This window comes from Anneissia japonica, unplaced genomic scaffold, assembly GCF_011630105.1.
Source record: "Anneissia japonica isolate Jap-2015-1 unplaced genomic scaffold, ASM1163010v1 scaffold3949_len364153_cov177, whole genome shotgun sequence".
Lineage (NCBI taxonomy): Eukaryota > Metazoa > Echinodermata > Crinoidea > Comatulida > Comatulidae > Anneissia > Anneissia japonica.
Window position 1 is genome coordinate 339,855 of NW_022756197.1, and position 16,639 is coordinate 356,493.

Here is a 16,639-nt window from a genome sequence, read left to right on the forward strand (position 1 = left end):
TATTATATATATAATATATATATATATATATATATATATATATAAGCGTGGCGTATTTACTACCATAATTTACATCGTATTAACTATCATATATATATAATATATATTTATAATATAAATCATCAAAGGTACATATACAGTGTTTAATAAGGACATGATGGAACATCGTAGGCTACTCTGTAGCTTTTCAACGAATAAAGTCCTATGAGAAATCATTGTGTAATAAAATGCCTCCGACGGGATTCAAACCTGCGACCTCTCGCTGACAAGGCGAGCGTCATAACCACTAGACCACGAAGGCTTCATGGTTGAACAGCTCCAAATACCCGTCGGGAACATTGTATTACACAATGCTATGCCTCAAGAGGGCGTTTGGCCAGAGAAATCTGAAAATACGGCTAGAAATACTGTCGTATATTATATATGATATTGAAGAAAGTTAGCCGTTAACACTGTTGAATAAATATAATATAAATCATCAAAGGTACATACACAGTGTTTAATAAGGACATGATGGAACATCGTAGGCTACCCTGTAGCTTTTGAACGAATAACGTCCTATGAAAAATCATTGTGTAATAAAATTCCTCCGACGGGATTCGAACCTGCGACCTCTCGTTGACAAGGCGAGCGTCATAACCACTAGACCACGAAGGCTTCATGGTTGAACAGGTTCAAATACCCGTCGGGAACATTGTATTACACAATGCTATGCCTCTAGAGGGCGTTCTTCAGATAAATCTGGAAATACGGCTAGAAATACTGTCGTACGGTATATTATATATGATATTGAAGGAAGTTAGCCGTTAACACTGTTGAATAAATATAATATAAATCATTAAAGGTACTGTACCTTTGATGATTTATATTATATTTATTCAACAGTGTTATAAATATAATATAAATCATCAAAGGTACAGTACCTTTGATGATTTATATTATATTTATTCAACAGTGTTAACGGCTAACTTCCTTCAATATAATATATATTTTAATATATACATATATTTGCAAGGCTGAGTATTTTTGCGTTCGTACAGGAGTCATTTAGGAGAAATCCCAAGTATGTGTCTTCAGAACAAAATAACAGTAATTACATGTTGATGATGACATAATTAATGTCGAAATATTGAATCCCAACACGATGGCGTGTATTTCAATACTTGGAGTATGTATTATACTTTCGTAATTATATGTTTTATGTAAGTTGTTTAGCATTTTCAAATGAATTTTATTATTATCTTACATCTATATAGTAGATCGGATGAATTACTTACAATTAGACCGTACAACTTCACATTTGTAGGAAATAATATTTCTTCTACTTGGTAGCCAGGTTCAATGCTGTAAATTTCACAAGATCCGGTTACTTCGTAATACGCTATAAATGTACATTTTGCAATGTGGTATAAACACCTCTGAACACACTGAGTTGATGTCTTCACCAAGGTTTGTTGGATAGAGTGACTTGATAGGCTGTCTCTTATACACATCTAGATGTGTATAAGAGACAGCATATATTTTAAGGCTTGTCCATTATATGTAATAAAATACAAGATATTTATTATTGTTGTTTAACGTTATAGTTATTTATTATATCCAGGTTATGAGGTACAGACCTCCACATTCTCAATACAAATGGGTGGGGTGTAAGCTTTACTCTACTTTGTTTTATGTTATGTTTTTGTACATTCAATTAAAAAAAAATGACCAACAGTCAGTGATGTGTTTGAGTGGATTTGAATACCTTGGTGATTAAGATATTTTCCTACCAATCACAGGGTCCTGGTTTGTATTTCTGTCAGTGTTGCATGATTTCTTTTCACTACCAAAACAACTCCACCCCCTAAGCCCCATAATGAATTTTTTTATGCCTTGTTTTGCAAACTTAATTTTTTAAAGATCGTCAGAGGAGGAAAAATAAACAATACAATTTTGTTTTCTATTTTAGAAAATTTGCTTTGCATCCACAACATTCGGAAGGGGAGAAATTAAAATAACATTGTATTAGTGAATGTTAACTGTGTAATAATTGGATTGTTAAATGCTTTAAATTTATATAATTATGAAGGAATATGCATATCATATTTTTTTGAGATTACGAATAAAATTTCATTTTTATTCCAAATCGTGTTCGCTAAACAAGAAAAAAGGTCCCGCCTTAGGTATTGACTAAAAACCAGAGTAAATCTTCAAAATGTTTTCTATAAATAGTGAATTTTCTTACCGGTTGCTTGTGAGTACATCGTATATAGCAGTGTGAGGCTGAGTAGAAATACCGCATTCATACTGATTAGCTTGTTTTCGAGTCAAAATGACAAACTTCGTTTCTAGCCCTGTTATAGCTACTTGTAGTGAATTTAAAATCGTAATTCAAGCGCGAAATTCAAAGTAAATTGGGAATCTTGCTAGGCTTTGTGATGATACACAGTATAGTGAAACGTCAACCAGGACTTGGTTCTACACATAGAAAACAAGTACCGGTAGTTCGGCCAAACCACTTATCACAAACACGTTTTTTTTTTTTTTTTTAAAGGTCAAACATCGCTAACACACCGAAAGATTTTCATCTAATTGTGACTCCTTCCTGTCAAGCACACCATCAATTTGGGTTGAATGGTGAATGATCCCTCCTATATCAGTGTTTTTTGGGTTAATGTTTTTTTTTTAAATATCGTAATATGAATACGGTTGTCAATATCCCATTAGATGGACAATGCGTAATGGATATTACTTTGATATGCGCTTATAATAATATTTGGAAACACTTTGTATAAACAATAAAATTGCTTTATATTTTGATTTCCCTTCGAAGCGGACGATGAAGTCTGCCAACATAATTGTAAGTCAATGGTGTCAGGTTTGTGTCCAAAGCGTTGAGGGCTCTGCTCATTGGTGACCTGGACTGAAACTTGTGCTCACGTTACTCTTGCCTAACCCTGTTTAATTGCTCTAACGGGATTATAGAATTAGACTGAAAATTGACGAAGCTGTTCTTTCAAAAGTTGAGGACATCACTGTGTTGTGGATGTTCATTGATCATCTAGCGCTAGCTCACCTGGTAAACTGAAACATTCTATGAGAATGAAATCAAGGTCATAGTGCCAAAGTGATGTTTGTATTATGCCAAAAGTAATGTTTGTCTCAATTGGTATCTCATCCTTTTATGAATACCTACGAAAATCGGTTTATGGTTTTTATAAACCGATTATAGCTTCAGAAAACAACAATTAGCACTGTTAATTTTCTTTTTGGAAAATTTATTTAAATGGAATACCTTTTTTTAAATATAAGAACCAGTACAATTTCGCGCATGCTATTTTTGCAAACCGTAGGGTCACAATGTTCATATATCTTTTTTTATTTTGCACACTTTTCATAGATAGAAAATTATTATTGTAAAACAGTATATTACTGTACTGTATTACAGAGGGAATTTAATAGCCTCAGAACGGTTAAATAGTTTAATAATTTCCTCTGTCCTACTGAAAATTGACATCAATTAACTCAAAGAAATTTATTACAAAAAGGCGTTTCACTAAAATTTCTAATTTGTTATCATTTATCGACCAACAACCATCGTTTTGTTTATGTAATTTTCTCATGTCAAAGTGGTGATTCTTTCAAGTATTCATTTCACGTGTAATAAAAGTTTGAATAGAAGTATCACAAAGATTCAAAGTTATTTCACTCCTGTCCTTAATTTTATATTACAGTACGTCAGTGTCGTTCGCACAATAAGTGGTTTTCTCTTAAAATCTTTACAACTTCAGTGTCAGGGACTCAGTGAGGAATGCTTCTGTTGCAGTTATATTCAAATTGCAGCATCATTAGCATCATTGATATAATGTGAGGGTTGCAAAAGTGCGAGCCAGCGAGGCATGCAATTCATGCGAGCCATGACTGTAATTCAGGGCCGGCGGAACGTTTTTCAAAGTGTATAAGAGACAGCTTATAAGATGAATGGGAATATGAAGAATTATGCAGATCTGGAATCAAACCTAGGGGGTGGGGGTTCACATTTTTTTTTTGATTTCTAGTGCGGGAAATGACCTTTCTCGACTTTTGAGCTAGGTACGGTATCTAATGACTTGTTCTTCAAAATTCAAGGTTTTTCCCCTCTTGTGTGTGGTTATGTGTGTATACATACATTTAAAAAAAAATTAGTAGTTGCATACGTATTCTTTTTTCAATGAATCGATAAGCTGCAAAGAAAAGGGGGTCCGGGGATCTCTCCCGGGAAAATTTGGATTCCTAGATAGCGGGAAATGAGCTTTTCCGACTTGTGAGGTGTCTTAATTACTTTTAGGTTCTTCAAAATTCAAGGTTTCCTTTCTTGAAAACGGTCAACTAAATTGTCCACTTGTTATTACAGTAAATAGGCCTTATGTGTTTAGATATATACATAGAAAAATATTGAGTAGTTGCATACAATTTTTTTTTTCATGAATCGATAAATCCCAAAAAGAAAGAAGCTTTCCCGACTTCTAAGATGTCTTTTAATTACTTTTAATTTCTTCAAAATTCAAGGTTTTTCCCCTCTTGAAAATGATTCAATGAATCAATGAACCCCAATGGAAAAGGGGGTCCGGGTTCCCCCGGGAAAATCTCAATTTCTAGAATGCGGGAAATGAGCTTTCCTGACTTCTAAAATGTCTTTTAAGTTCTTCAAAATTAAAGGTTTTCCCTTCTTGAAAACGGTCAGGTAAATTTTTCTCATTTTTTATTTTATGTGTGTGTACATACATAAATAAATGATTAGTTGCATGGGTATCCTTTTTCCATGAATGGATAATCCCAATAAAAAGGGTTGGTCAGGGGGCTCTCCCCCGGAAAAATTTTGATTCCTAGATGGCGGAAAATGAGCTTTCCCACCATTTGAAATGTGTTTTAATGACTTTTATGTTCTTCAAAATTCTTATTTTCTTAACTTACAAAAAAAAAAAAAAAAAAAAAAAAAAAAAAAAAAAACAGCTCACGTGTCCTGAAAAGGTAGGTCTAGAATTCTTTTTCCCCTTTCGAAAAAATGTAACTCGGTCTGGGACTGGATAAACATCTCTTTCCCATCCTTCTCCTTCCCTCTTTCTTTTCTTGCATTTCTTTCTGATCATACAAAAATCTCCAGACATTATATGTGTTTTGCCAAAAAGTGGGGGCCCATGTAATTTATGCAGGGCGTCTACCAACAATGCGAATCATGCAAAGCACACAATTCCACGCTATAAACATTTCTGCAATTTATAAAACAGTTACAATAATGAATTAACTACTTTTAACATAATTATTTTGATGTTAAAAAGATAATTTCCAGCTATTCAGACGTGACTTCAAATATGGCACTAATGATATAATGACAGGCTATGTAATATTCATTTTCACTCACAGTCTGCCCATTCGCCCAATGCATGGATGAGGATAATATTTATTTTTTACAAAATAAACATAACTAGCAAAGACAATTAAAAAACATGAAACAAAACACAATAGAAAGAGTAAACGTCATAATTTGAAACGCATAAAAGACTAGCAATACCGTAATTAATTTATGGGTTAACATCGTGTAATCTATCATGTTTTCAAAAACAATTAATAATTACACAGTATCATTTATTCAAATAAGTGCTCCACTTTGAACAAACGTCCCTACCCCCAAATAAACGTCCCCCCCCCATTCATTTCATTTGGAATAAACGCCTCGTTTAATTTTTCTTCCAATTGTCTCTATATAAGTAACTATAGACGTATGAAATGGAAGCAATATCATTTTCAGCATTGGGTTAATTATCAATGTTTCACCCTAGTGGAATTAAATCAATTGCTAATTAATTAGGGATTTAAAAGCCGTGCAAAAACACTTACCATTAATTATGCATAGTAGACTGCATTTACCATTAAACGCTGGCTCCTCATAAACCCATCTGAACAATAAATGCCCCGGGGTGTTTATTCGAATAAATGCAGTACCGGTATATTATAATTATTGTATAACTATATATTTATTACTTAATTGTCTGACTGTATTGCCAAATTATATAAAAACAAAGTATGATTAACAAATCAAATTATAAAAAAAAATTGTAGATGAATTCATTGTTTAGTACAGCATTTCTCAATAAAATCAATGCAATTTTCACATGTATACCACAAAAAACACCAAATCATGCCTGCCCTTATCTTATCCAATGACGATATTCTTTTTTTAAAATGAACTATTTCATATATGTTTGCAATAAAGTATATATTATGTATGCAGAGGCCTTGTCAACAAAATATAAAAATATTATAATTATAATTATATATTGTATAAACAACAAAATTACATTTTTTTTTTCATAATACAACGGACCTTCAGCGGCTCCTTTCGTCATTTAGCCAATCAAATCAATGCATTCAGTTCATGGTGTGGTGAAACGAAGGGAGAGGATGATGGAGCTATGTGTGGCACATATTTAGGGAGTCAGTACAGATAATAGTTCACAAGTTGTGGTTATGGTGATCCTCAAAAGTATAGAATAACCCCATACTATTTTAATATTCTATTTATTATTTATTTATCTATCTATCTATCTATCTATCTATCTATCTATCTATCTATCTATCTATCTATCTATCTATCTATCTATCTATCTATCTATCTATCTATCTATCTATCTATCTATCTATCTATCTATATCTATCTATCTATCTATCTATCTATCTATCTATCTATCTATCTATCTATCTATCTATCTATCTATCTATTTATTTATTTATTTATTTATTAATCCATCATAGTAAGTCTAAGAATAATAACATCAATTATTTATCAAACGTGATTAAACATGCAGGTGGGTACGACTCGTATATTCAGAATTCAACACTCCTCCTCGTCGGTCGCCCTCTCCTGTTCCTGTTGGTTTCGAGGTTGGCGAGGCCTCGTCGCGACTCCTATTAGACTATCTTCGATGAATATGAGCGTCGCGACCGGGCCGGGTTGAATTTAATACGTCACTTTTTGATGGAAGTAAATGGTTTGATTTTAGTATTACTCGATGAGAAGGTAATATGAACATCATAATTCACATTAAAATATTGTCATTGTCAATTTACAGATTTTTAGTGTGTTTTAAGGTGCCTCGCACTTTTGATACAATACTGCAATTATACTTCGTCCTGCCTCGCATGAATTGCAGTTGACGTGATCACGAGAGTGATGGCTTGCATGAATCGCATGCCTCGCTGACTCGCAGTTTTTCGATATCCATATAATGTGTATAGAATCCCATTTAGTTCTGAATGTTTTTGTATAAATTCAAATACAATAAAACAGGATGACGTGAAATGATTCAAGTAGCTTGCAAGTAATTTAACAAATTTGAGTCTAGTACTGCATGCTTCTGTGACTTTAAAAGCCAGAAAGATAACACTAAGATATTTACCACAAATACAATAAATATGAGAAGAAAGAGATGGTCAAGTACTACTCCAATACTAAAGTGCTTGAAGGAAGAATAGAAGAGAAGAGTGTAGAGATGGATATATTAACATGGAAAAGAGAAAAGCACAACAAAGAGATCAACAGAGCGGCAACAGAGGAAGTTATTCACATAACAATAAACGGACCGGCGTTAAAGGCAGATTTCTTATAAATAACAAATAGTATTTAATAATAATAATAATAATAATAATAATAATAATAATTATTATTATTAATATTATCATCATTGTCATCATCGTTATCGTCACAATCATCGTCATCGTCGTCTAGGTCAACGTCATCGTCATATTATCATAATCATCACCACCGTCATCATCAACATCATCATCACGGCCATCATCATCATTAGTCGTCGCCGTCATCGTCGTCATCACCCGTCACCGCCATTCATCGTCACATTATTACACTATTACTATTAGTATCGTTATATATCATTCATATCGATATAGTCATCATTTAAATTTATATCATTAGTAAAGTTTACAGAGAAGAAGACTGGACATTTTGACATTTAACGACAATGTGTGTAGGCCTATGTGAAATTGTGCCCACTCTCTTAAAAAAAGTGCGAGTAACAAAAATTAATTACAACTGAATCGCATTACTATGCTATATCTTGTAATTCTTGAAAACGAAGAAAGATAGATAAAATTATGCAAAAAGAACAAAAAACCGACGCTATAAAATGTAAGAGAAAAATCAAAGTCAAATTTTTATATCTATTCATCTATTTTATATATATGCTATATAAAATACAAAGGAGAACCAACATTTGAACTTAATTATCTACATAATAAAACCAATTTTTTTAAAAGGAATCAATCTTAAATGTAAGGCCCCATCCAACTCACTAGAGCTCGGATGAAGAAAGCCATCTTGGTCAAATGACCTTCCTGATAAATGTAAAATATGCGATGATAATAGGACTACACAAGAAACAGTCGACCATTTTATATTTGGATGCAGTAGACTACAAGTAATTAGAGATGATATTAAGAAACTTAAAAGATGAAGTTTATTACTGGGGTCTCTGTCTTTTTGGGCTGATTTTGAATGTGGTTCTAATGAATTTAAACACCACTTTTTTTTAGATAATTTATTTGTAAATGGGATACTTTGACCGTCATTGTAAGCAATATATTTATGCCGCTTAGATGTTTAGAAGTACTGTAATATGTACAAAGATTTATGCCTATCTTAATACCCATGCTATAATGCTAGGCCTCTATTACTTAACGGTTTAGCCTCTCCGAAGGAGCGAAGCTCCGGGGAGCAGGGGTGGCGCCAGCAGGCCAGGACCCCCGTCGGAGAGAAAAAGCACAATTCGTCGGGGGGAAAAATTATATGTATTTTCTACATATTAGTAGACTATAAAATCGATTAAATAAGACTTGGAAACCCCTTAATTGTCAAAATTTTCGAGGCTTCGCCCCCAGGACCACTTTTGAAACTTTTTTAATCGAAGCTCGACCACACCCACTTTCCTTTCGTCGGGGAAATCTGACCCGTCGTCGGGGCATCGGCCCCATCGTCGGGGACCTCCCCCCCGTCGGTCAAATCCTGGCGCCACCCCTGGTGGTGGTGGTGGTGGTGGTGGTAGTAGTAGTATTAGTAGTAGTGGTGGTAGTAAAGGGATAAATAATAATAAAAATTTAAAAATTAAATTCATTAAAAAATTGAAATCAAATACTATAAGAAACGTTTTCAAAGCAGAAACAACAGCACTAGTATTATTAAGCTGCAGTAGTACTAAAACTAAAACAGGGAGTAGTATGAGTAGTAAAGTAATTTTTAATTATCATGTTTCGTACCTGTGTAGCAGGAGGGGTTGCGGTGCCAATCATAAGTAAAAGGGTGACAAATCCAATTGCGTTACTAAGATGGTCGCCATATATTAACCCCAAGACAGATACATTTGTTGAACATGTCAACCCAATAGCAACAGCTATGAAAACAAAATATAAATAATATATGTCATTTGTCATTGCAAATTATCTGCTTTAGGAAATAAATTTCGCATACTAAATAGTATTAATATTTAAATACAAATATTTATATGTAATAATAGGAAGTTATACTCGTCACAAGTCACGTTACCTAGTACCGTCATCCACCCGGCAAAAGACACTGCGTCGTTTACAGTTGAAAGCATACACGTACGTGGAAATACATTTCAACAAAGTAGATACAATCGTCAAGTACTTTATTCCAATCTGTTTGAGTACCTTTGCTCCTATGAATCCTGTAGATATTTGGAAGATTTTCATATTATTCTATAACAACAATTAAATAATTAGAGAGTGCGTAGCAATCTGGATTACAAGAATAACTCAGCTACTCCACAGTAGTACCCATACCCTCTTATTTACAAAACCCCCCTCCTGACCATGGCACGTCTACTTGTCTTGTCATCACATCCACATCAACTCCTACTTTGTGTCTTTGTCAAAATTGCTGTCTCTCACATTTTCCCCTCCAATTACACCGACTTCTACCTTTCTTAACATGTACGGTACCTTGTATAAGAGACAGTCTCTAATTCGCACTTTTCCAAAGACCCGAATAACAATCTTCAACCTTTTAGCACAAAGCTAGCCCTATAATGGAGACCAACCCCGAGATCACCCCAAATTTTAAGGCCCCGAATTGAAGAATAAACTGTAGTTTATTCTTAGTCATCATGATCATTATCGTCACCATTATTTAATTATTGTCATTGTTTGTCATGATAATTATTATGCCTATCTTTCCTATATACTGTATTTTTGCGTTTACGCCAAGTAAACAAATTTCATTTCGTGCAACTACGCGTGACTGAGTGACAATCTGAAAAAATAGACCTAGGCTAGACCTGTACAGTTTATTTTTGTAATTATAGCCTAATCATTATTCATTTCTAAAATATATATTTCAGAATTATAATAAAAGGGGGTTCAAGTCCGTGGTGTTCAACTACTGTACTCTTCATCATAAGGCTTGTCAATGAAAGCTACGCCTGCATAACGCCTACTACGGTATTTGAGCCTTGCTTAATAGCATATTATCGGCACGTATCACAATTTAGAACTGCTCTGTCAAGAATGAGAATAAATTTTGATGAGTTTATTTTATTTTATGTGAAAAGTGATGTGAGGAATCTGAATTATAATGCGAATAATCATTTTCTAGAATAGTAATTAGCGCCTGATTGCGTACTACACTAATATAAGCATTGAAAAAGATGCAGAAATAACATTGATAAAGTCATCACAACAATAACCATTAAGGATGCTTGATTTGTCCAATGAGTTTATAATAAAAATTACACTCGATAACTTAATTCCTTGACGCGTCAAAACCATTCCTCAGTTTATTTGCGTTATATTTTGAAAGATATTTTTGTAGCCACGTAGAAATTTAAAACGGTGGTAAAGGCCTACATTTACGGTTTTGACGTGAAGCCGCCTTTATTCCGTAATGCATGTGTAGTTGTTCTATTACAAACCAGCTTAGGAAAATAAAGCGATTCGTTCTTAGACGCTTTCATAATTTTCAGTTTTAACTTCGCAGCTCTCCTCCACTGCATTAGATTGATTGATCAGTTTCAGTTTCAGTTTTTATTGGCTCTCACTTTTCGAAGAGTGACACACACTATACATTGGTGCGTCTAAACTTATCTACTTAATTAAATAACAAATCTAGTGAAGAAAAAGTAACATCGAAAAAGCAAACAGAAACATTAGGAAATTTAACAACAATCAAAGAAAAAGAAAAAGAATAACATCGTATTAAACAAAATTCATATCTCAATTATGATATATATAAAGCAAACGGCGTAGAAAATTAAAAACATATCAGGCGCTCATTAAGCGGAGTTTGTTCGAAGCGAAAAAATGCGCAACCAAACAGAGCTCAGGAAGCGAACCGAAACTTTGATTCGCGCGAATAAATTCGCCTAGTGGAAAACGAGCTTTAGAATCATTATTAAAATTCTTCACATCACTTTTTCACATAGAATGCCAATTGGTGAATGTACTGTATTCATCCTTATCAGTAGTTTGACAATCAATCAAAAGCTTTATGTATTCACGAAAACTATACATTTAAAATATACATTTAAAATATATATTTATAATCGTTCACCTAAAAGAAAAGACGGTGTTCTTCCATGAGGTCATGACATTTTAAAACTGTACAAGATAAATACAGTGGCGTACTGTCTAGGGGAAAGCTGATTTTCCTGGTAGTTGCTAAATACAACGGGTTCAGCCGAGGGGGAGTGGCTAGTGACGTCATGTATATTTATACCGTCTACACTACACTGTGTGACCGTTTGAAATTATCAAAGCGAGCAGGCTGAGGCTTAGCTTAGTTTTCTCTTGTGCTGCTGCTGCTACAGGCGGGTGAGGGACGATCGAGTCCATTTTCAAACGATTGACCTAAGTAGTATGGACGTGGTATATGCTCCCTCTAACTAAGCCTATGCTAGGTCGGACCAGATGGTCTTTTCAGCTGAGTCTGGGGCCTGTCCTAGATTGTGCGTCCAGCAACCCACAGCAGTCCGTGTAGGCTTAGGCCTATGCCTTATTTACGTGAAGTTATGCCTATAATGCAGAAAATGTTGTAAGACCCTCGCCTAGGCTACTGAAGAATCTGCACTGAATAGTATATAGTACTAGCCTACTTAACATTTATACAAACAATACAAATATACACGACATTGGAAAGTTAATATATTTACTTAATACATATAGGCCTATTAATATTCGGTTCCCTTTGTCTTTTTCTGGAATATAGCCGGCAATATTGTGTCAAAGCAGTGAACACTAAAAAACAATTTTAATTTCAGCTCTTTTCGCAAATCGGATATCGTGCAACTGATCGACCTCCCGTTTGTAATCTGCCGTTTTCGTTCGCATTCTTTCGGTTTCGTTCGTAGAATCCTTGCGCAACGTCAACTGTTGGCGCAATCGATCGATTTCCGATTTCGAGTTTTTGCGCTCTTTTCGCAAATCGGATATCGTGTTCTGCAACTGATCGACCTCCCGTTTGCAATCGGCCGTTTTAGTTCGCGCTCTTTTGATTTCGTTACGCTGTTGGCGTAATTCCGATTCCGAGCTCTGTAAAATTTCTTTCGTTTTTTCGATGTCTTTTTTCAACACTTCGTGCAACTTGTTTCTCCGCTGGACCTCCTTTTTGTGCTTGTCTCTTTCTTCCACGACCTTCGCCAATTCGGATTCTAGCCTCTTGTTCCGTTCGCCCATGCTGTTCGCGTCCGCGACTGACGTACGGTGCTTTCCGGTTGTCTTCTCATTATCGGCGAGGCTTTCGGCCAGCTTTTCTTTCGCGGAAGCAATCTCGTCGTGCAACGATCTAGCCTCTTCTCTTAACGTATCCGTTACGGTTCGATGCTTTTTCACGGTGGCTGCGTTCGATTGTCTGAGTGTCATCACATCTTCGTTGTGCTTGCTTTTCGCCGTTTCCAATTCTTTCCTCAGGGACTGAACCTCGGACGCGGCTTTTTTCCACTCCAGTTTCTGCGACGCCAACTCTTCTTCGGTGCGATCTAGCGCATCGTCACGTTCTCCAACTATCCTCTCGTTCTTATTCGCTAGTTCGCTGCCTCTTCACCTCCTCGAGTCTGTTCGTCCATTCGTCCATTTCCTTGATTTTGGAATGTCCCGTCCGTCGTCGGGTGCGGTCGTCCGGGATCGTCTTTCGATGAAGCGTTGACCCTATCGTTTCCTCTCCGATTGGACACCGACCGACGGTGGACTGTTTCCTTGCTGAAACGAGATGATAAAGGTGACGACGAAGTTTGGAGGGACGCCGCCGAGTGCGAGGTCGTCAGTTGGGTGAAGATGGACCGATGTTTCGTCATGATCGATCGGTTCTCATGATAATCGAGAAAATAAAAAGTAAACACACACAAAGCATATTTTCTGTTTCATGCATTCTTTATTATTCTATTAACGATAATTTATTATATATTTTAACGATTTTTTGTTCAACATATGTACACACGCGTACCCTCTTCGATATCTCCGATCGGCAGACGTCTTTCCGTCGTCGTCCGGCACACCGGGCAACTTCTCAGTCGGTAAGAGCATCTTTTGCAGGAAACGTAATGATAACAAGGCGTCGTCACCACCTCGGCAACTCGGAGAAAACACACCTTGCAGGCATCTCCAGTAGAAGGTTCCTCTTTACGTTTTCCTAAAAGTTCGTCCACGATCAAGCTGCATTTCGTTTCGACTTCGACGAATTCTCCGACGTAGTTCGCGATGCGTTCGAAAGCATCGATCAGCCACTGTGCGCCGGTCCATTCGTCCGTACAGTAGTTGATAACTTTGACGCACGAACGGAAAAGTCTAGTTATTTCTCCGAACAAAAACTCCATCTGTCTGATGTCGATATCCACTTCCTTCAACTTGCGAACGTCCATTCCGTTGGTTTATTCGCATTCATTCTGTTTTCTTTTGACTTCCCGAATCAGACGAAATGTGTATCTTAACCGATCCTTTACATCATCCATGTTGCTGCACATCGTGATATCATCAATGTGGAATTGTTGGTTAAACGAAAATATTTTATGTATATATACACCCAAACACGCACACGCACCAACATATTCGAAGTTTGTTTCGTTTGTTTTTATCTTTAATAATTAAATATTTTTTCAATGTTCCTTGTCCATCACGAGCTTGGCGAAAGAATCGATAAGACTTCTGAAAGCCTCGCGGTTTCGGTCGTCGTGCAGGCCGTTCACTATGTCGGCCACGCCCTGGCGCAGACGCATGTCACGCACATCTCGCACCTCATGGGATCGTGCCGGACGACGTGACGTTCCATGTTCTTTCCGCGGTGAGAGAACAGTTCCGTCGACGTCAAGCCACCGTACTTCCATCCGGCAGTCGTCCTGTAGAAGGTCTTGTTCTTCGAAAGCCAGCACCCGCTGACGGGAAAAACCTTGCACGCCGTCAGTTTCGCCGTCATTTCCTTCAGCAGCTTCTCCGGTTGCCGTCCCGTTCTTATCGCGACCGTCGACACCGAAATCCTGTCCAGGACGGCGTCGTAGTACCGGTCGCCGAAATGAGCTCGAAGAGCGTCGTGCAACGACGCGTCGTAATCGGCGGCGAAACAGGTCGGTACAGGCTCCGACGCGATGCGTGCCGAAACCTCCGTTTCCGAGCGAACGGCCTCTTCGCCCACGTACGCTATCGTCTTCGTGTCCAGAATGCGCCACGCGGTCCTGTTTCCGGACACGCGCCTGACGAGCGCGTGACATCCCACGGACACCGCGTTCGAAAAGGACACGTTGCACCGGACTCCCCGTCGTTCGTCGAGAACCACCGCCTTCGACGGCCATCTCATGTCGAGCGGGACGTCGTCATCGGAGGTCGGAGCTTCCACCGCGTACACAGCCTCCACGGGCGCCTTCCTGCCCAACAAGCCCATCGGAGCATCCGCGGACGATACGTATCGCGTGTACAGGACCGGCGGAAGATCCGCTGGGTTCTAGTATTGCCGAGGAAGATCGAGGGCCGGTCGTCTGACGTCTCTCGACGGACCGCGAAATTCGGTCCGGGACATCTTGCAGACGTTGGAAAGTCGAAGACGAGGCGGAGACGACGTAAACGGTGTTCTCTCGGGACGCTGCGCAGTTATCGTTCGACTCACCATCGAAAAACATTAAAGAAAGACAGACTTTAAAAATAATTGAAAGTCACACACAGTTTTATGAATTTTTTTTGTTCAAGTTTTATTTTATTCATTCATTTATTCGTTCGTTCGTTGGTAAGTACGTCTGGTTTTGGGTAATTTATGGTAGTTTGCACACGAGAATTCAAATTCAAATTTCAAATTCTTTGAAATTCTTTATTTATTTAGCAACTAAGTAAACATAGTTGAATTTACAATAAAAAACATCATACAGTATAAATATATATAGAATCAATTCAGAATACAAATTTAAAATGTTTAAAATACGATAAAATTTAAAAAAAAAAAAAAAAAAATAGAAATAGAAATTCAATATAGCAATTTCATTAGCACTTGTTGTTATTATTATTATTATTATTATTATTATTATTATTATTATTATTATTATTATTATTATTATTATTATTATTATTATTACATTTTATTTTATTTTTATTTTATTTATTTATTCACCAAAACAACAGCGGACACAAATCCGCCACTTACAGTATGGTTAACAAAGGACGAGACGACGGAAACAGAAACACAAACAAAATTAATTTTAACTAATCACGCCTAAAACGCTACGAAGGAAAAAGTGCAGATTGGAGTTAAATAAATCTAAAGACGGATAGTCCTGAACTAACTTGTTATACGAGGAACTTAATCTACTAATAAACCCGTTTTTTAAAATATTGACTCTACTTAAAGGAACGTAATGTATAAGAGACAGGGTAACCAGCTATATGGCTTGTAGACTTATTCAATATACAAATCTGAAAGCATAAGGATAGCTCACAAAAAGTCTGCTGATCTATTAATCAGCATCAAATCAGGCAACATTGTAATTGTTTTAACCATTTATGCCATCTGTAAAAATTAAATCGAATGGTAACTTTATTTATTTCCGAATAAAAAGCAGATCACTAAAAAATTGATTACTATACCAGCCAATTCAACAGTATGCATATGAAATCAGTATTCCGCTAATCATTGAAATATATTTTATTTTGCTAATTTCCAAGTAAAAGCTTGGATGAATATTCAAATATTGATTTTTCTTTTTAAATTCATCTGTGATCAGCTGAAGAATTTGAGAAAGAAAAATCAAATATTGATTTTTCTTTCTTAAGTTCTTCAGCTGATCACAGATGGTATATCCTTAAGAAATTTGATAACTGCTGGAAAGATTATGTGATCATATAGTAGTTGAGGCTTTGTCCACACTATCATGTTATGACATCATTATGCTCATATATAGGCTAGTGTGGACAGCCCTTAATACTGGAGCTGAAGATCTATCAATAGTTGCTCATTGATATCTTGCAGCAAGGCTGTATTATCCCAATCGATTTCATCGGTTACTTCATCCTCTGGTTCTACATCAATCTTGTTCACCTAACGAATGCAAATACAGTAAATTTATAGCAGTTAAATCATGAAATATAATAAATTGACTTCAGAAATAATGCAATTAAATAG

General features: G+C 36.3%; 2 protein-coding genes across 2 annotated transcripts in view; both read right to left on the bottom strand.

The window, feature by feature from the left end:
* Positions 1–1,408, bottom strand: part of LOC117124124 (ficolin-2-like) — a 10,314-nt gene extending 8,906 nt beyond the window's left edge. The window contains exon 1 of the mRNA XM_033270255.1: positions 1,278–1,408. The gene's annotated coding sequence lies outside the window, so the exon portion shown is untranslated. The remainder of the gene's footprint in view (positions 1–1,277) is intronic.
* A 10,874-nt stretch (positions 1,409–12,282) lies between these two features.
* Positions 12,283–12,906, bottom strand: LOC117124126 (cilia- and flagella-associated protein 58-like). Its single transcript, XM_033270256.1, has one exon. The coding sequence runs from the start codon at positions 12,904–12,906 to the stop codon at positions 12,283–12,285; it is 624 nt and encodes a 207-aa protein (XP_033126147.1).
* Positions 12,907–16,639: the final 3,733 nt, after the last annotated feature.